Genomic DNA, 21626 nt, shown 5'->3' on the forward strand with positions numbered 1-21626 from the left:
CAGAATGAAACTAGTCCTTGCTTGCCTTATATGACTGATGGTTGTGGATCCTTGCAGTTAAGAAGGGATAAGGAGTTTATCTTGCCCACTTCCCATGACCCTAACAATGGCTATTGCACTGGTCCCTACTAGTTGAATCGGTTCTCCTCATTTTTTTCATAATATGCATTTACTAAATGCACAAATGCCCCCATTGATTAATAAAAGGTCAGATCTAGGGGGCTGCCAACATTATGGCATCATACCAATGACATGATCAAAAGTAGTAGCCAGTCTTTTTTTAAAGGGAGGAGTTAACAAAGTTCTGTTCTTCAAGGGGCAGCTCGGATTGGATAGAACACTTTCACCATAAATGTTGAGGGTGGACCAAAAGGTTTTCTTCTTGATATGGTGGCACTATCTGCTACACCCTATTAATTTGAGATAGTGTGGGTTCCCTTGATTGTACTTTATTTAATTAAGTTTTCTTTAGTTGTTGATAGTTAGATTTATTCCTGTTGTCTTGAACCTGTCTTTAGCACGCTTATGTTTCGCAAAAATCTAATCTGTTTTTCTTCCTTTTGCATCTGCTTTTCCTTGTTTTTGTTTTTTCCCCTGTTCTTTTCTCACGCTTCCTCCGATTTCATGTCCTCTGCCAACTCTAGTTTCTGGTTGCCATCAATGGGAATGAGAGATCGCAACCAGGTAAGCGGGATCTACTTTACTTTCTTTGTAAATTTTCACTGGACTTCTGTTTCTCAAGAAAGAATCAAAGCTTGGCTTTCAGTTTCTTCTTCCACATTACTGTCTGTCTGAAAGAGGTAAGGTCTCCTCATCCTTTGGTCTTGCATCATGCCTGGCAGGCCACAGTAATTCCTTCTGTAAAAGTGTACCTCGGGATTTCAATCTTCTTTTGCGATTAAGTTATTGAGCTACCTTGTCATCTTGCTTTTTGAGTATTTTGAAAGCATGCAAGCAAGTGTTTAACTAAATAAACTTTCTTCTTGAACAGTGTTGGGAAGTTTTGACATTTTTCCTAGCTCCTGTGACTGGTATTCAGCCATGCACTGTGTGTGTGTGTTTCTGAATGCCTGATTGTCTGTGTAAAGAGAGAGAGACAGCCATGAGGATTTACACTTGAGTTCTTCAGCTACACCCTCTCCTAGGTTGCACCAATGAAAGAGATTAATGAACCAACTCTTGGGCATGTAAAGTGGTTTAATTAATAAACACTGATGCTGCCAGATAATGGAGCTTCTGTTTCTTTTTCAGTGGGAAACACTGATCCTTTTAAACTCAGAAGCATTTGGGCATTTTTCCTCCCCATTCAGTGTCACTATCTTGTTTCATTGGCAATGATGGCACCTGAAAATGCCACTCTGTTTCTCAAATTGAGAATTAGCCATGCGAATTCTGAAGCTTGGTTGATGCTATTATGTCTTCCTTCCTTTCTTTGACAGAATATTCATATGTTTATTCTTATAAGTGATAGGCGTGAATATCTGGCAAAAAAAAAAATCTTCCGTGAGTCCAAGGAAATCCTCTCCCTGCTTGAAGGCCTATAATCTTGTAGTTTGAAACACAATATATTAATCCAGTTGAAAGAGAATTCTAATTTTGACTCCTTTACATTCAGAATGTTTCAGGCCTAATTCTTCCTATTGTATTCTTACTTCTTTGGGTTTTATGGAAATGAAGTGTTAGTAATTGCAGAAGTACCTTTCCAAATGTAAGCAGGAAAAGGTAACCTTTTAAAAGAAAATCTATATAATGCATGTTATTGTACAGAGTTATTTCATCAGTTTACATTATAGTAAATTTCTGTTGAAAATAAACAATAAAATGCACCACAGCAATTGATGAGGTTAGCATTTGCAAGTGTTCGTGAAGATAGGTGACAAGGTGAAATGTGCCAACATTGCTATAAATGCTGCTTTTTGTCAGCATCCTTTGCTCAGAAGAGTGAACTCCGAAGATTAAACTGTTCTAAATATTCAGCAGGGCACACATGGTACAATTTTCCTGTGACTGAACTAGTATATATATATCCTCCTGCTCCCAGTAAAAACTTTTGTCTCCATGTACAAAGTTCCACATTCCAGAAAAGCCTTGGAGTCTAATTGCCTCAATGACATGTTAGATTTGCTCATGCATGAAGATTTTAATGTGTCGAGAGCTTACAAGCATTTAATCAGTGTGGTTCAGTACCAAACGGATTCTGTCATATACCCTGCTCAGTGTTTTAATAGCTCTTAGTTTTTCTCGAACTTAAAAGTGATGCTGTACTGTGTTTGACTATAAAATCTATATTGTTGTGATAAAGTAGTTTACATTTTAATGTAATAAACATAAAGATGTCATATTATGGTAACATGATATGGGAAAACATTTGATCTATTGATAAAGCTGATGGCTTACCTCTTGTCTCTGTTCAGACCAGTTTATGTCATTTGGTTTGCAAATGCAATTTTCTGTGATACTAAAGTTGCATTCTGTGATACAAGTTCTCAAATGGATTACAGTTGGCCCTTCATACTGACAGATTCTGTATCCACAGATTCAACCGCCCACGATTTAAAACTTTGCACCCCATTAAAAAAATTCCAAAAGTAAACCTTGATACAAGGGGAATGATTTTACTACAGCATTTTATATAATGGGACTTGAGCATCCATTGATTTTAGTATCCATGGGTAGTGGGGAGGGGCTATAATTAAACTCTAGTGGATACCAGATACTGTATGTTGATGGCAAATATTTCATGGCAGAGGTTGGCTGTGGTCATGACATATAGGTAACGATGCACAACTGAGAACAAACTAGAGCAGGCATGGGCACACTTTGACCCTATAACTCCCACAATTCCAAACAGCTGGTAAGGTGGCTAGGATTTCAGGGAGTTGACGTCCAAAACACTCAGAGGGGAGAAGTTTGTCCATACCTACTCGAAAGGTAGTTTTACTCACTTGGAAAATAGGAAACAGTGTTTCCTCAAAAGGTTAATGGAGTTAGGTATGTTTATGTATGATCGCTGTTGTAAATTTATGTTGCCATTGTTTATATGCCTATATATGGTTTATTTTATGTTCGGCACTTGGAGTGCTTTTCTGAGCCACCCGAGTCTCTTCGAGGAGATGGTGGTGGAGTATAAATAAAGTTTATTATTAGGTTTGTTGCTAACAGATCTTAGAAAAGTTAGTTTTTGGATTATAAGTTTGCCCGTGCCTGCTCTGAGTGACTGGATGAGGAGAATTTAGCAATCTTTATTCAAATAGTGGCACATAATACGCTGATAATACGCTGTTAACCACACTTCTTTTGCCTTTCTAGTTCAATCCACTATCTCCCTTGTATTCTTTGGATGTTCTTGCTGATGCGTCCCACCGAAGGTGCTCTCCAGCACACTGCATAGCCAGGTAACTATTACGCTCCACTTTTGTTGTGGTGAATAATAATATCTGACAGCTTACGTGATATATCTGTCAGAAAATAGGCTACTCAGATAGTTTTATTTAAAACATTTCTACATGTCTTTCCCCTAGGCAGTTAATAACCGTAACGTTAAAGAAATTAAATGACCTTAAGGTAAACAACTCCAAAACAAAAAGCAGCAGAACAAAACAGTGCCTTAACAGCACTATTTAAAATAAGGACATGGTTTAAAAAAAAACCCAGGCTTTGTAAAAAAGAGGGTATTTGTTGTGCAGCAGAAGCCATTAATTAAGAAGAATGCAATGTGTTTACTATTTAGCATCTGTTCAGTGTCAAAGTTTTTACTAGGTAAATACAGTTCTTTAGTTCCAAGTACACTACAGAAATTATGGAAACTGAATTGCTAAATTCAGCAAGCCTACTTGAGTTGGAACCTGTATTTGTAGCAGGATACATATGAAGTTCTCCAAATGTTGTTGCACAACTCTCAGGATGACTTATCACTGAATAGGCTTGCATGGACTGTTAGAAGTTTCAGTCCAACAGTATCTGGCAGGCTGCATAATTCTGCAGTACTTGGAGAATGCCATGACTGTAGGTGAAATATTGTGAGAATGGATCTATGCTTGAAAGATAAAGATCCTTTTAAATTACATTAAATTGTGACTTTGATTACGTGTGCAGAATATAACTGCCATATCTGTGGTTTAGAGGGCAGTTTTTTTTTTGCGCGTTTGGAGAGTAGCCTCACAACCTTATGCTATTGCTCCTCTCAATGCTTTTGTCCTTGGAATACATCTCCCCCTTGTATGAAGGCCTGTTTACTACCCAGTTTCCCTATGAGATCGCCCCTTCAACTAACCTCCTTTCATCTCACCCTGAGTTTTTAATCATTTTATCGTACATGTGGCCCACTCACTGTTATTGTGATTGCTCATTGCACTCTTATGTTTTGTGTCTATTGCTTATTGTATTCATTATGTTTCTGTATTTTACTGCATTGTTGCTTGTGCTTCGGTTTTATTTTATTGTATTTTACTGTATTGTAATTTTCTGTCTGGGTTTGACCTCATGTAAGCTGCCTCGAGTCCCCATTAGGGGAGATGGTGGCAGGGTATAAATAAAGTTTAATATTATTATTATTTTCCCCAAGGGAGTTATCTTCCAATCCTATTTGTGGCATGACTCATGTTTACTGAATTATTCCTTGAATGTTTATATATGTTCTTGTTTTCTGGCATGTAGTGTATAGTCAATATGAATTATAAATGAAGAAACTTACTTTATGACAGGGGCTTAGTTTGTGACAGATTCTTAGGTTAAGACTAGGATGGCAGCCAGTAGTGGTTGCGGGGGGGGGGGGGGGGGGTAGCTAGGCCTTGTACTAGACTTGTAACCGTTTGCTGGCAGTGTCTTTAGCATCTTGACGATTTGAAAACATGAGATAGAAATATACAGTATATATTTCCAAGTCCCATATGAGCGTGATTCTATTTAATTGCAAGATGATTTTAAAGGAAAATTTTTCCACAAAATCCACCTCTGCCCAATAAATAGAGCTTATGAACTTATAAATAGTCCAATGGGTGGCAGCCAGGTTGCTCACCGGAATGATGTACAGGGACCATACCCCCCCCCCCCCCCCGGTAACATCAGCTCCACTGGCTGCCAATTTGCTACCGAGCACAATTCAAAGTGCTGGATTTAGTCCATAAAGCCCTAAACGGTTCTGGCCCAGCTTCCGTGTCCAAACGTATCTCCCTCTATAAACCACCACAGAATTTAAGATTTTCTGGGGAGGCCCTGCTCTCGGTCCCGGCTCTCTCACAGGCACAATTGGAGGAGACGAGAGACAGGGCCTTCTCAGTGGTGGTCCCTTGGCTGTGGAACTCCCTCCCCAGCAATGTTAGATCAGCCCCTTCCTTTCTGACCTTCTGCAAGAGAGTGAAAATGTGGCTTTGTGACCAAGCCTTTAGAGAACTTCAGATAGACTTGGGACAATGTGCAACGACCATTGGAATGGCTCGGATTATGCTTGTGGATTACATGTTTAACATATTTAAAAGTTTAAATTGTTTTAATGTACATTTTAATTCTATTTTAATATTTATTTAAGTGTATATTGTGTTTTAGGGCATCCAATTGTTTGCCTGTATGTAAAGCCACCTTTAATCCTCTCCAGAGTGAGAAAGGTGGGATAGAAATGGCCTAAATAAATAAATAAATAAATAAATAAATAATGGAATATTTTAATAAGATCAATCTTCTTGAATGTGGGATTGTCAGGTGTCCTACTTTAGGTGCACTAGGAAGAAAAATACAACAACCTTCAAAAGTTGTTGTGGCTTAGGCTGTAGTTAGGCTGACTGGCATTTCAGTGTGAATTTTATTTTTTTCGTCCCTTCATAAACTGCCAGTTCCTGCAAGACTTGTCTGTCTTTGGAAAGCCATTTGTGGATGCATTACCCAATGGAAAAGCCTGTTAACAGGCGAATACTGTTTTTGTTTTTATTTTAACTGCCTTCCTTAGTCCATATTTTCTTTGCCTCCCTAGTGGTTCCTGGTACAATTCATTTAAGTGGCATTGCAGTTGTCATGTAACTCATTGCTTCATTTAAACAGAGCCGCCAGCCAGATTGCTGAATATGAAGCCATGGGTGTGCAAGGAGGGGTTCTTCAGTGTCAAGGAGAAGGCCCTGTGCGAAGGCTTCCTTGGAAGATGCAGTTAAAAGACTGTATAAATTGCAATATACCAAGATTCCCTTTCTTGCTTCCTGTCTCTGATGTGTTGAGAGTTCTCTCAAAGTGACAGAAACAGCACTGGGAATTCCACACCCATCATTAGACAGGGTGTGCACGCATGCACTCATGTGTGCCTGGTGACTGTTATCATTAGTAGTATAATTTTATTTTGCAAAGCGAAGAGTGTTTTCTGCTTTTTTTCACCTTCCTCCCTGGAGATGGTTGGTGTATTAATTTGCTGGATTGCCTCCTGGCTGTTCCCAGGCTGTTTTTGATTCTTCATCATGGAATTTTAATGGCCTGCTGCCTCTCGGGAGGCATGTGAGGAAGAGCATCTTGGGGACTGCTTCCTTTCTTTTCACATGCCTGTAATTGCTGCTCTTTAAGAGCACAAAGCATTTACTAATCATGCCATGTCTGTCATGGCTTCTGTTTTGACAAGGCTTTCTCTTTAGAGGAAAGCATGAAGAAGTTGGCATTGAGAATTCGTTTCAGTACCATTTTTGTGTCTCCAACTTGTGAATGGCATCATACTTCCTTTTCATGATCTTGTATAGTGACTGCTTTCCTTGCTGGCTTGGAGCATTGTTGACTAGTTGGCCATTTGGGTTGTCAGTATTCTGTTTCTCCAAAATAGGCCAAGGTTTCCCAAGCAGAGCCATGCCCCGGTCAGGGTCTTGCTTTGTCTTGGTCGTTCTGTTGTGGTAAGAGTTTGAGTTTAGCATAAAATCTCTCAGATCCAAGGCAGATGAAGACAAACATGAGTATTTGATCTCCTCAATGGAAACAGTACAGATGGGGGCAAAGCATGACGTAGTATCAGTCAATGAAACAATACCCATAGGTCTTAAGCAAAACAAAAAGTCTTAAGGGTGCTATTACCAGCCTCTGGGAAACTTCTTTCCAACATCTATTGGTAAGTGAAGCCTAAAGGAGAACACTAGCTGGAGTTCATCCCACATTTATTTATTTATTCATTTACTATAGTTATATCCCATCCTTCTCACCCCAAAAGGGGGATTCAGAGCAGCCTTACAAAAGGCAGCAATTTGATGCCATACAGAGACATCAGTAAAAATAAACATATACATTAAAAGCAAAAATCAACAGCAATATTAAAACAATTATTAAAATCACGCCATTCAGAGTCAAATCCAAGGCCATTCTATTAGTCATGTCACAATTCCATATACTCACATTGCACTAATTTGTACTGGTTATGGGACCAAAGACTTGGTCCCATAACCAGATTAATAATAATATATCTCTGTCTGCACATCACCACCCCACCCCCATCTTTGATATGGTTATACCACAGAGTGAGTGGTTCTGATAGGGTAGATGGAGTTAATAACAAGGATGGCTTTTGGTTGTGATGTAGTAGTATAATGTACAGAGAAAACAACATCATAGAAAACAAAGGCAGTGATAGAATAATAGTGAACAAAATCTTCTGGTGAAAGTAGTGGATATGAATTATTGTGACACTAGTTCTATTGCATATTCTATTAAGAAATATGAGTGACCGTCACTTCAGATAAAAAGGCATTTTAAATAGATTACATCCAAATGGGGCTACATTCCAAATAGGCAACTCTGGTTGCTAGTCTCTTCAGTTGAGATGTACACAAGGGTTTGAAATTGTTATTTTTTTATTACATAGACACTTTTCTGTGTGTAGTAATGAGTTAATCCTTCCATACCAAGATGTCATGTTTGATGGGACAGATTGGAACTACTAGTAGTTACTTCCACCTGTGATGTGCAGATCAGACTTAGGTGCTCAGCTGGCTGGTGTCTTTTCAAAGAGAAGGAGGATGTCTGTTCTTACTAATAATTTTGACCTTTGAAGGCATCAGAAATAGCCCCAGGTGGTACCTCAAGCCACCTTTAATGCAACCCATATTTGCAGAGGATGCTGTAAGCACAATGGAAACAGCTGGACTGAGTTCAGCCTTGTTATCCATACCACAAATAGTAAGTGTGTTATACTAAACATTTCTTTCTACATGAATATAGCTGAACAGTTTGTTTGGAAGAGAACATATTAGCACTCCTTGCTGTATGGTTTTAATTAGCATAATCCATGTACTTTATTTCAGAATTTGGGATAAAGGAAGAACCTTCAATTGTATCAGTAGTGTGTGGGTTTGCAGCGAGCAACTGATATCTCAGGTTCTTTGAAAGCTCTCAGTTGCTTATGAAATTCCTGAGTTTGATATTACAATAACAAAGGACCGGTTTTCAATTGAGGCCCCTCTCTGTTGTGAAGCGAGTTCTTTGTATGGCTGTCACTCTGAAGGTCAATTGCAATTAAACACGAATTCTTAGAAGTGTGTCTTTAGTGTGGAGAGTTTCTTGAAATCTTTCATTCCATCTTGTTTGCATCACATACATTTGAAGAAAAGAAGACTAGATTTCCTCCCCAACACTCTGTTCTGTAATTGACCCAAATACATTGATTCTGGTGTTCCAGCCTAGCCAAGCAAGTGCATTCCTCTTGCATTTATTCCTTTTATTTATCTATTTTAACCCCAAGACACAATAGTTGTGCTTTATTATAGGGATGGTAATTGATTAAAGAATTAGATATGGGGTGCATGCATTAGATTCTTGGCAGGAGGTTAGACAGGATGATGATGATAATGATGATGATGATAACAACAACAACAACTTTATTTTTGTACCCCGCCTCCATCTCCCCGAAAGGACTTGGGGCGGCTTACATGGGGACAAGCCCGAGTAAACATAGTTAAAATATATCACATCAAAATTCATTAAACGGCAACAAAAACAAAATAAAACAAACAACAGCATAACACAGTATAAAAACAACCATCAAATAGACATTCAGTACCTGAAATAGCCAAACAGGGCAGGGCCGATAGGTAAAGTGCAAGCGCCAGATGACAAAATTGGGGATAAGGACAATATGAGGTGCCAGCCTAATCTCTCTGGGGAGAGAAATCCAGATCTGAAGGGCCACCACCGAGAAGTCCCTCTCCTTCGTCCCCACCAGTCACACTTGTGATGGAGGTGGGAGTGAGAGGGGAGTCTCCTCAGAGATCACATGGGTTTATAGAGGAAGATGCGATCACGAAAACAGGCAGATCCTGAACCATTTAGGGCTTTATAGATGATAACCTCTGACTCTTCGTGACCTCGGAGGTTATCATCTATAAAGGTCACGAAGAGTCGGAGACGACTGAATGAATGAACAACAACAAGATAATAACCTGCTCCTTGAATTGAGGCCGGAAAGTTGTTGGTAGCCAGTGAAGCTGTTTGAACAGGGGAGTTGACTGCTCCCTCTAATTTGCTCCAGTTAACAACCTTGCCGTCGACCTTGGAACTACAGTTTCCAGGCCGTCTTCAAAGGCAGGCCCACATAGAGTTCATTATAGTGGTTGGCCTACGAGGTCTTTTCCAGCTCTATGATTCTATGATTTCTGGTTGATTCACCATGAGATGGGATGGACTGAGCACATGCTTAGGGAAATTGGTTGCTGCTGCTACCCTTAGGCGTGTTTCTGCTGTTTTGGCTAGAGCATTGCTGCAGAACACTTAACATGGGATACATGGTTCAGGTCCAACCTATCTTTGTGACCGCATCTCCCCCTATGAATCAGTGTGGGCTCTTAAGATCTGCTGGAGAGGCCCTCTTCTTGTTCCTGCCTCTGTCTATAGTACGGTTGGTGGGGATGAGGGAGAGGGCCTTACCGGTAGTGGCTCTCCAACTCTGGAATGCCCTCCCCAGGGAACATAGAGAAATCCCTACACTATTTTATTTATTTATTTCGAGCATTTCTACCCCGCCCTACTCAACCCCCGAAGGGGGACACAACACTACAACACTTTAAGAAAAAGTTAAAAACTTGGTTTTGTCAGCAGGCATTTGATAACCAGAACTGATCGCCAACTACTTATCACTTTATATGAACATTTTATGTGCATTCAGCTGGGCTGCTATATTGATTGCATGGATCTTTTAACTGATTCTATTTTAATAGAGGTTGTTTTACCCAATTTATATACCTTGTTTATGTAATGTTATTGTTTTCATGTCGTTGTATTTTATTTTATGTATTAAGTATTTTATGTATGGCCTATCTGTGTGCTATATTGTGAGCCACCCTGAGTCCCTATGGGAGATGGTGGCGGGGTATAAACAGACTTTCAGAGTTGAATTACAATAAAGCTCAATCTGGGAAAGAATGATATTATACTCTTGGTGATTGTTCTGTAGTTGTGTGTGCTTACATACAACAGGCAAGGGAACAGCTGCCTCCAGAATCACTTCCTGAGCATCTGTGAAGAGCAATACAGAAAGGGGGGGGGGGAGAAATCAGGCTAGCCTGCCATACTAGATACAGTGATATGTTAGGAAAAAAAAACATATAAATTTAGCCAAAAGGAAGTCAGAAGAAAAATAGAGGCTAAAGAAAGTTAAAGAAAAATATCATCCCAAGTAGTCTCTAGAACAGTGGTTCTCAACCTGTGGGTCGCCAGGTGTTTTGGCCTACAACTCCCAGGAATCCCAGGCAGTTTACCAGATGTTAGGATTTCTGGGAGTTGAAGTCCAAAAACATCTGGGGACCCCAGGTTGAGAACCACTGCTCTAGAAGATTTATTTATTTATTTATTTGATGCACTTATTAACCGCCATTCTCAGCCCATACGGGCGACTCATGGCGGTGTACAGTACACATAAAAGACAATTACAGAAGGCCAGTTACAACAACATATAACTATACAACAATTACAGACTACACAAAAATCCGCTTCGTCTCTTAATGGAATCATAGGCAGTCTCATATTCCTTGTACCATTCCAGTTCTCATTACCGTAATTGTATGTTGCTTAGCACTTAATTAAATGCCCTCTCGAACAGCCATGTCTTAAGGCTTTTTCGAAAGGACATGAGGGAGGGCGCCTGTCTAATGTGTGCAGGGAGAGTGTTCCACAGATGGGGGGCCACCACCGAGAAGGCCCTCTCCCTCGTCCCCGCCAGCCGTGCCTGTGATGCAGGCGGGATCGAGAGAAGGGCCTCCCCAGACGATCTCAAGGTCCTCGTGGGCTCGTAGGCCAAGATGCGGTCGGAAAGGTATTTTGGGCCGGAACCGTTTAGGGCTTTGTAGGCCAAAACCAGCACCTTGAATTGGGTCCGGTAGCAAATCGGCAGCCAGTGGAGCTGGGACAACAAGGGCGTTGTGTGCTCCCTGCCACCCGCTCCAGTTAGTAACATGGCTGCCGCGCGCTGAACCAGCTGAAGCTTCCGGGCCGTCTTCAAGGGCAGCCCCACGTAGAGAGCGTTGCAGTAATCCAGGCGGGATGTGACAAGAGCGTGTACCACCGTGGCCAAGTCAGACTTCCCGAGATACGGGCGCAGCTGGCGCACGAGCCTAAGCTGTGCAAATGCTCCCCTGGTCACCGCTGAAACCTGGGGGTCCAGGCTCAACGATGAGTCCAGGGTCACACCCAAGCTGCGAACCTGCGCCTTCAAGGGGAGTGCGACCCCGTCCAGCACAGACTGTAACCCTATATCCCGTTCGGCCTTGCGACTGACCAGGAGTACCTCTGTCTTGTCTGGATTTAGTTTCAGTTTGTTCAAAATGTTTTGTCTATTCATGATGAAAGGTTTACCTGACCTGTTTCATATCACTGATTCATAGTATTTTTGATTGATTTTGAATTAAAAGTTTGTTGAAATGTGAATTGCTCTGTTTTTTTGTGTTGTAGAATCATATCTCTTTCCTTTCTGTGCTATTGCTACATCTGGTATGAAATTCTCTGTTAAAGAAGTAAAGCCCAAGAATGCATCTACTTTGTTCACTGATATGTACCTGTACTTTTATAAAATGAAGACATTTATACAACAATTGAGAATCTGAAATGTTAGAGCATAGTGAAAAAAGAACCGTGGACATGATTGCAAGTTTCACTCATTCTAGACTAGAGGGTCCACTCCAGTGATAACCCTGGATCTGGATCTGAAATACACTGTTTTACCCTAATCCTGTGACACAAAATGATAACAGTTTTAAAAACTCTGAAAGAATTGCCCTGTGGTTATTCAGTCATCACCCCAAAAAATCAAAGAGCTGTGACAAAAAAAACCCCTGTGTACTGAACCATTTCTCAGGATTCAGTGTTGTGCACTGAAGTAGCAGTGTCCAGCATCCAACAAATCGCCAACATAATACATGATGGCCATTTTTGGGATATTTTATATTCTCCTCCTTATGAAAAAAACAGCATGAGGATATATAATAAAGAAAAAAGAAATTAGTACAGTACTTCTAACCAAATAGGTGTTTGTCTTCCCATGTAATAAGAGCATATTCACAATCTCAATAGATTAGTCGTCATCATCATCATAAAACTTCATTTCTCCAGCCCTTCTTTAGCATTTTTTCTAATCAATACAATTGATTCCTTTTTTAGGCAGACTAATATACATCTGGGACCTCCATGCTCAAGGGACATAAAGAGGAAACGAAAACCAGTAATGGCAACAGCCTCTCTTTCCAGTCCAACCTCAGGTAATTTGATTTAATCACCGTATAATGAGTTTATGTGTTACAACTTTTTGTTTGAGAAGATCGAAAATACCCTGAAGGTAGGTATCTGATGGCAGAACTTGCAAAGCTAAAATACCAGTCAGTATTGGAAGCAGAAATTCAAGTTATTTCTGCTTTTGGTGGAGAGAAGATAATAAATTGAAAGCCAGCAAGGCCCCTGATAGTGTGGTGTCTGTTTTTTGGTTCCCATCATAACCCTTCTCCTTGACTTCAGTGGCTGGCAGGTGTAGAATCGTTTTGCAAAATGCTGCCTTCCTTGACATAGAATTTGGTTTGCCTTAGTAATGTGTTTGTGTAAATATGTTTGAATACAGAATTTTGCCCAGACCAGCCACCAGACATGGGCCTCTTTAGAACGTATTTTTCAAGGAAATATGAGCTGGGTTTTGGCTTTCTTTTTGTGTCAGTCTTAGGTACTTTAGGGAATAAAAACTCCTTTAGGCAAAGAGCATCTTGCTCGTTCAGGGGAATTATATTGTGCCTTGAGGGCAAAGAGGACTTGCTTGTTCTCTGGGTGCATTTTCTTCTATAGCGGCAAAGTGTGACTTTCCTGGTTATAAAAGGAACAATTCACGACAATTTAAATTGTACCAGTATAGAAGAAAAGCATTCCTTTTAACACAGATATCTATGTCGATCTTTCCAAATGTTTGGAAGAGAGGGAGATAGCATTTGGTTCACTAATAAGGAAGATATGAGTAGCATGAAGACAAAAAGGTTCCAAAGAACCAGATTCTGGGAGGCATGGCAGCATCAGTGCTACATTGCCAATCTTAACATTTCTCACCTGAAGGTTCCTGGCACAATCTCACATGCCTATCTGTCCTCAGTAACCACATTTTTAGGGGATCTTCAACATTGCTGCCACCTAATAAATCACAATAAAACTATTTTATTTATTTATTTACCACATTTGGACATTCTCCACATTCTCAAGCCCAAAGGGGACTCAGAGTGGCATTACAAAGGCAACAATTCAATGCCACATATACATATTAATAAATAAAAAGTTGCATTAAAATTAGAATAATTAAAACATCAAACAGTAAAACATCAATTCAAATCACAAAATCCAAATGATACTCCAGGACTCGTCCAAGTTGTAATTTTGCCATTTTATAGTCTCTTATTGCACTACTCCAATTTACTGACAAAAGCTTGCTCCCAAGGCCATGTTTTTAGTTTTTCCTGAAGGTCAGTAGGGAGGGGACCCATCTAATGTCACTGGGGCAGGAGTTTCATAGACGAGGGGAACCAGTTAGAAGGCCCTCTCTCTCGTCCCCACCAGTTGCGCTTGCGAGGGGAGTGGGACCGAGAGCACAGCCTCCCCTGACAATCTTGGCCTCCGAGGTGGATCATAGAGGGAGATACGTTTGGATAGGTAAGCAGGGCTGGAACCGTTTAGGACTTTATAGGCTAAAGCCAGTGCTTTGAATTGTGCTCAGTAGCAGACTGGCAGACAGTGGAGCTGACGCAATAGGAGGGTTGTATGCTCCCTGTACACTCCTTGTAAAACTATAACTGTTCCTTGCATTTCCATTCCTTTGTATGGAATCCAATGAACTGCTTGTATTGCTATGGGCTTTGAAACCAGCCAAAGCATTTTGCCCCACTTCAGTGTAGTGAGACCATATTTTCCCTTACCGGTGTCTGGGGATGTGATAGTTTTCACGTCATGCTGACCCGAACCCAAATAAAAAGCCAAAGACATTTCCCCAAGCAAGCAGTCAAACAGAGGTCTCCTTTGGGCCTTATGTTCCTCTCCAGCCTTCCAGAGTTGCCCACATGTTCTATATGCATGGGGCACACACGAACAGTAAAAATTATAGCATTTTGTATATCTAATTCAGTCTCTGAAAACTCCCCCCCCCATTAAACACAATGTATAGGATGCCTCACTGACCTGAACACTACAACCAAGTGTCAATGAGTGTTACCAGATCAGAAGCAGGTAGTACAAAAATGTACCTGAAAACTTAAAGATGAAGCTGCTTTGGATTCCGAACCTGTACATTTTTCAAAGCTAGAAACCTGCTTTCTGTTCTTTCAAAAAAAACGAGTGAGAGAGACAGAGGGATACAGAAAAAGTAGAAGGAAGAAAGCATTTACATTTGCTATTTTCTTAGAGCAAAATAGTTTTTATTTAAATTTTGTGTGGTGCATGGTACATGTACATCACTGGTCACTGAACTTTCTTTCATCCTCCCATCAGCATGTTTTTGGTCATCAGTGACTTGGGTATTTCCTAACTGACTACTTTATGAACTTCAATTTGCTTTCATGGTAGATTTAACTCCATTTGACAGATTTTTGTGTCTTCAGTGAAAGATTGGAGTGAATCAGAATTCAGGCCAGGCCTTGCGATTAGAGAGTTTATATAAGCGAGGATGTCTCTAGCGGACGATACTAGATCTCTGGTTGAGCCCTGTTGTTCTCATTGCACTTGTTGACCAGGTCCTGCTTCAGTGAGCACCTTCTATGCAACCTGAGTGCCCCACAGAGGTGAAGGACACAGCCTGAGCTGGCTCCATCAGTCAGCAGAACAAATGGGCTTGCTCTGCCTAACATCGGGCCATCTTGGATTCCACCTCTTTTATAGAGATGAGTGATGAAGAGAGGCTCGTTCCGCTTTGCCGCTGTATTAATACACATCAGGGGCCAGCTCCCGGCACTAAATCACACTCCTGCATACATCTGTTATCGGACTCCTCACCAACGTGATGAACAAGACTGCAGATAGAGGCTTCCTCATGTCATTCTTTATAGGATTTTCCTAAAAGAATAAATAGCTCAAATCTCTGCCAACACTCTCCCCTGTCATTGTGATGAATTTAGCTTCTTTCTTAAACATGCAGCAACAAATCTTCTTCTGTCGTGAACCCCTCCCCTCCCCACCTACAGAAAGTTTTGTGGAATTTGACTGAATTTTAGATGATAACTGGTATGCATTCTTGCATTCTGTGGTTGAAACTGAAGCAGCCATCCAGAGTTCTTATTTAAGAAGCCCAATGAGATGTTTAAAAGTACATGTGCAAGATGATGACCCCGTGCTATGGAAAACTCTGAACTGCCACTCTTTGGCTCTTTACTAGCAGTTCACACACGAGCCATTTGACCACTTACGGCAAATGTGCTTGGACTCATGCAGAGGTCTTGTCTTTGTGAACTATTATCTCTACAATAGCTGGAGACATTGGGATGACTCCATATACATTATTGCCATGGAGACATTGCCTCACATTTTAATCAATTAACATCATGTACAGGATTCAAAGCACTACAAGAATCAAGGCAACATAGGTGAATGTTTCCAGTTGAGTCTTCTTGCATTCCTATATGTTTCTGAAACACATGACTGAGAGAGCTATGTGAATGGGTAGAATCTCCATCTGTAAGCTTGAGTAGGAAGAATTGGAAAAAAAGTAGTCAAGGCCCAAAATCACAGTACACAGAAGAATCCCCCGCCTTGTGTGACTGTGAAGCAGAACAAACAACTCAGCACATGTATGCTTGCCTACAATGCCCTGCCTCATTCGCAGAGGAAGAATTGTTTAAAGCCATCGCTGTTGCCTGTTTTTGGTCTAAAACTATCTAGCAGCTTGTGGTCCCTTTATTTTATCAGTTTTAGATAAACTATTTTATCAGTTTTAGATAGCTATTTTATGCAATGCTTTTGACATTAAATAAATAAATTTAGAACTGATTGATTAGCACACAGTATCCTACAATGAAATTGATGTGGTCAGACGACTTCTACAATTTACACAGTTAGGAAAAGTAACCATTGCTGGTAGGGCTTTCTAGTATTGAGATTTTCAAATGTTCTAGAGTTTGATAGACAGTGATTTCAACTAGTATTGGCTTTTCCCTTCTTTGAACTCTGCAGTCAGGGTAAAAAGGAGATGTTGTTAATGATGTCCATGTGCTTGTGCTGTGGTTGACTGAACAGAGCTGTCCCAGCAACATACTGGATAAGAAGAAAGGCATCTGTCAGCAGAAAGGGTAATTTCCTGGATATCATTTCAAAATGAAGGAGATGAAAGAAGCAGTGCTTTGGAGTCATCTTGCTATCCCTGTTTTTTAGGAGATCCATAAACTGGGAGGAAAGTACGTGACTGAAACCTGGAATAACACTGGGGAGGATTAGTAGTATGTCCATTTTGATATGCAAAATCATAACTATGTACCCTCTTTTGACATGGCTTTGTTGTCTTTCTCTTTTCCTGCCGGGGTGTTCCAGCTGCTTTATCCATCCACAGAGATGCATCAGAAACTGGCCCGCCAGCATCACACACTCAGAGGCACCAGAACTGACCGGATGTGCAGAATCCATTCACCAGGGAGAAGCCCCATCGGCTCCTACCTGAGGCAGCTGTTTTTTAAAAAAATGCCCCAGATATGATCCTTGACTGCATCAGAGGGAGGCAGCTCTTTCTCTTAACAGCTTGTGGGCCTTTTGATATGTTGGACTGCAGACTGTCAGAATGTTCATCAAACATCTTGGCTGGAAATAACTATCTCTCTCGTAGTAGCATGTGATCCATTTTATTCCACACTTCCCACGATTTGTGTCTATAACTCCATGTAAAATTGTATAATTGTTGCTGGGGTTTCCATACTTACTAATGTTTCTGCTGTTGCTGTACAAGTAAGTATCTGTTATGCACTCTCATTTTCAGACCCAGCAGCTGCTGCCTGTGCGTGTGCAAATGTTATTGGCTATTGCAAATGCCCGTCTTTGTTGTAAACCTCTTTATTCCTCAGACATATCAGATGTTGTAGAGTCATGTGTTTAACAGGAGGAGTTCTAATTGCAGTATATATTGAGAGGCAGAACTGCTGTCTGTGGTAAGAGTAACTGCTGAAAACAGTCTAGTAGGTATCCCTCATTACAGGGGAGAATAGCAAAGGGTACGCTTTATATGAACTAGGTACCTTGACTATTATATTAGGAATACTCCCAGAGGCTACTTGTTTGTCAGCTTTTTGAGCAGATATATTCCCTTCCAGGCTGTTCTTTATGTAGTATTATCCTTTCACATTTTTCCTCTTGTACTACTGCTGTAACCTGATAGTGGTCCTAAATTAAGGCTTCTTTTCTATCTGCCTATCTTTTCCTGTGTCTGTTGCTGCTCCACAAGCCAGTAGAACCATACATTAGCAGAGTAAATATGTCTTTTCAGGAGGCTTTGCAGTATATAATCCTGAATGCAAATAACAATGAAATGGGCTACTAGCTAAAAGCGATTTTGTTTTGAAAGCTGCTGTAAAAATCCAGCCAAGACATTTACCTAGGTCCTATGTTGCCATTCTCACAGTTTGTGTTTATATATATATATATATAATATGTCATTTCAGGGTGGACTTTATGCAGGTGGCATCCACTTATTCTAGGACCCATAGACCTTCTTGGGTCTGTGGGCACATCTGGATTTTTACGTGTTTTAGGGCCATGTTCTATAAGCCAGAGAAAGTGACAGTTTTGATCAAGAGCAAAAACTCAAAGGATCCATTCCAATTCTATTCTCTTTTCCACATCTGGCCAGCTTTGTCCATTGGCGTCAAAATGCCTGTGATTGCCCAAACTTACTGTTGCATGCAAACAATGTAAAAATCTCCTTTCTTAGTAAATAGTAATAACTTTATATCCCTCCCCCATCTCCCTAAAGCAGTGGTTCTCATCCTGTGGGTCCCCAGATGTTTTGGCCTTCAGTTCCCAGAAATCCTAACAGCTGGTAAGCTAGCTGGAATATCTGGGAGTTGTAGGCCAAAACACCTGGGGACCCACTGGTTGAGAACCACTGCCATAAAGGGACTCGGGTCAGCTTACAAGGCAACAATAGTGCAACACAGAGCATATAAAATACAACAAAAAGTAAATACTTTCTGTGTATTTTTCAAATTTCATTATTAATGTCAAAATATGTAGGATTTGTGCTACTGTAGAACAGAATAAAAAAAACCCAATATAACAGAAAATAACAGCATATAATGATTGACATAAAATACATCAATCAAAATGAAATAACCCATAAAAGCACAACAATGAATTATAAGAAAAAGCGAGCTGTACAAACCAAGGTTAGCATCTCAGGCCCAAAACAGATTAAAAATATCAGCATTAAAAGGTCAGGGTAAAACTTCATTCTATTTAGATGATGCATTAGCCATTATCAAAGGCAACTATTATCAATAGCCATGTCTTCAGCTGCCTCCAAAAGGGTTGAATTGTGGGGGCTTGCCTGATCTCCCTGGGGAGGGTGTTCCAAAGCCAGGGGGCCACAACTGAGGAGGCCCTCTCTCTCCCCACCAACCATGCAGATCTTGGAGCAGGGTTCAGAGGTGGGTGGGGGTGGGGAAATGCAATCACATAGATAGGCTGGACCCAAACCATGTAGGACTTTGTTGGTAATAACCTGCACTTTGAATTGGGACCTTATCAATGTGTATAGAGAAGGATATACATTCTGTTCAGTGTTCTCCCCTTCTCTGTGTGGAATGGTGCGTTTTCCCTACAACTTTTTCCTTCTCATTCTTCAATATATGTGAGCAGGTTTGCAAAATACCAAGTTCCTAGGTATCAGCATCATATTTTGGAAGCCTGGACAACTGTTCACTCATTTTATATTTCTAATGCAACTAGTAATGCTTTTAAAAACAAATTACTTCATTTGAAGCTTCCCTTGACATTTCATTTTCACAATATGTACCTGGACGTCTGTTCAGAATTACATCTTCAATTGGATCCAATTCTCCGAGGGGCACTTGACAGTACAAGGCCAGAGTGCATGGAATCACAACCTGCTTTTGTGCATCTGGAATCTAGTCATTGGAAGCAAATAGGTGCTGCTTAGATATAGACAAGTGGTTTGTATGTTTCATCTGCTTGTATAATGCTTTGATCTCTTTGCCTTAACTCATGACAATTATATGTGTATGTGATGGGCATAAGAAACTGTATTAACCGTATACAATAATGTTTAAATGGTAACCTTGGACAGCATTACCCATGCAGTGATATGGGTCTATTAGAGCAACTCATACATGCCTTACTGCTACAGTATTGTTGGTGATCCTATTCCTGTTTCAGAATGCCAATTATGTATTCCAAGCACAGCTCAGATCTTTGTATGTTGACTTCTCCTGTGCTCTTAGCACTTCTTAAAATTGCCTGGGTAAGAAAAATTGTTTTTAATCCGCAATAAAGTATATAAAAGCCAAGGGTTTGATTGAATGATTGGTGAAGATTTTAAGGACCCTGAAAAGAGCCACCATCACAACTCTGTTGCTTTCAGTGAGTGTGCACCACTGATTTTACCACCCCAGTCGGCTTATATTGCATTTTGGGCAATGGCCTGTGTCCTGAAGATTTTATTAAGCTTTTCCTTTACAAAAAGAAAAGAAAAAGTATTTCCAGAATACAGAGCAGATAAATGTCGAAAGAACTATTGCAATGAGTTTTATATCAAATACTCTAATAACCGAGCTTGGTAAAGTGGTAGTGGATTTAGTTTCACTTGTTGCGTATTTTGTTTGCAGTTTTCTCAGATCGTTGAATCAGGTTGTGTATCCCTTATCTGGAATTCCAAAATCTTGTGAACAACATATATGTATCTGTATTGTACTTGTGTGGCTAAAGGAAGATGTGACAGGAAAGAATCATAAGGATCTGTGAAATGATGGGAATCCATACCTCCATACCATAGCCTTGTCTTTCTTTCGAGCTGAACTAGTGAGCAGAAGTGTTGCAGCCACTGCCTCAGTTGCTTGATGGTATTCATAAAGAGGCTCAAACTTGCTAAATGTATAACATCAGTGTAATGTAAAATACTTTTTGATATGCACAACCATTACTGTACCTAAAAAATCAGAGGTGTTGTTTAGCATGACACTTGTGTAACTTGGACTTTGTGAATCTTGCAAAGAGTAAATTTCACACTCTAAAGCAGTGGTTCTCAACTAGTGGGTCCCCAGATGTTTTGGCCTACAACTCCCAGAAATCCCAGCCAGTTTACCAACTGTTATGATTTCTGGGAGTTTCAGGCCAAAACATCTGGGGACCCACAGGTTAAGAACCACTGCTCTAAAGGAATATACATTCTTTTAGTAGAATAGCCACAATTCTGTGCCTGGAATACATGAAGTCAGTAGTGAAAACTCCAGATTTGTTAAATTCTGACTCGGGATAAAAGGCACTGGGGATGGTAGGCAACATAGAAAGACCTAAAGTAGTAGAGGTGCAACCATTGTTTGAATAGCACTTGCAACAATTGCCAAATTATTCAAAAATACTTGTGATCTCACAGTTGTGGAACCCACAGGACCATGTATATAAATGGAAATGTGATAAACTTGTGTGGACTTCAGTTTTTTTTAAAAAAATCCTGCACACTGTCTCTGTTCATACATTATGCTCTTCAGTTCTCCAAACCATGATTTGGAAAATTCATCTATATGTAGTTAAGTGTTCCTTTTTCTTTTCTTTTAACCAAGTGTTTTGATGCACACACAAAATCCCTCTGAACTCTGCCAAGTCTGCTTGCTTATATTTGTGTCAAAAAGTAAATCTATTTTATGTGATACTTCATTAGCCTAGTTCATTGGCCTACCACAGTCCAATTCTAACGGTAAACAATTAAGTGAGCAGCCCCCATCTCATCAACACAGGAATCTAGCTGTCTCACTGAGGCGGTACCAATTGATCTCAAATTTTCATTTTTCAAACTGCTAGGTTGGCAGAAGCTGGGGCTAACAGCTGGAGCTCATCCCGCTCCCCAGATTCAAACAGCCAACCTTTGGTCAGCAAGTTCAGCAGCTCAGTGGTTTAACCTGCTACGCCACAAGGGGGCCCACTTCTTGCTAGATTAGAACTTTTGCCATATTTCCATATTT

At 40.4% G+C, this 21626-nt stretch overlaps 1 protein-coding gene across 2 annotated transcripts in view; it reads left to right on the forward strand.

Annotated features, from left to right (window-relative positions):
* The window catches only part of GPATCH2L (G-patch domain containing 2 like), a 43145-nt gene extending 22060 nt beyond the window's left edge, over positions 1-21085 (forward strand). Inside the window, exons 7-10 of one of the 2 annotated variants that reach the window (XM_060758261.2) lie at positions 645-684; positions 3310-3395; positions 12598-12695; positions 16975-21085. In XM_060758261.2, the coding sequence (XP_060614244.2) occupies positions 645-684; positions 3310-3395; positions 12598-12695; positions 16975-17048 (298 nt within the window). In that variant the 3' untranslated portion in view covers positions 17049-21085. The remainder of the gene's footprint in view (positions 1-644; positions 685-3309; positions 3396-12597; positions 12696-16974) is intronic. The other variant, XM_060758270.2, reaches the window with a different exon arrangement.
* The last annotated feature ends 541 nt before the right edge of the window (positions 21086-21626 follow it).

The sequence above is a fragment of the Anolis sagrei genome, chromosome 1 (genome assembly GCF_037176765.1).
Source record: "Anolis sagrei isolate rAnoSag1 chromosome 1, rAnoSag1.mat, whole genome shotgun sequence".
NCBI classification, from domain to species: Eukaryota; Metazoa; Chordata; class Lepidosauria; order Squamata; family Dactyloidae; genus Anolis; species Anolis sagrei.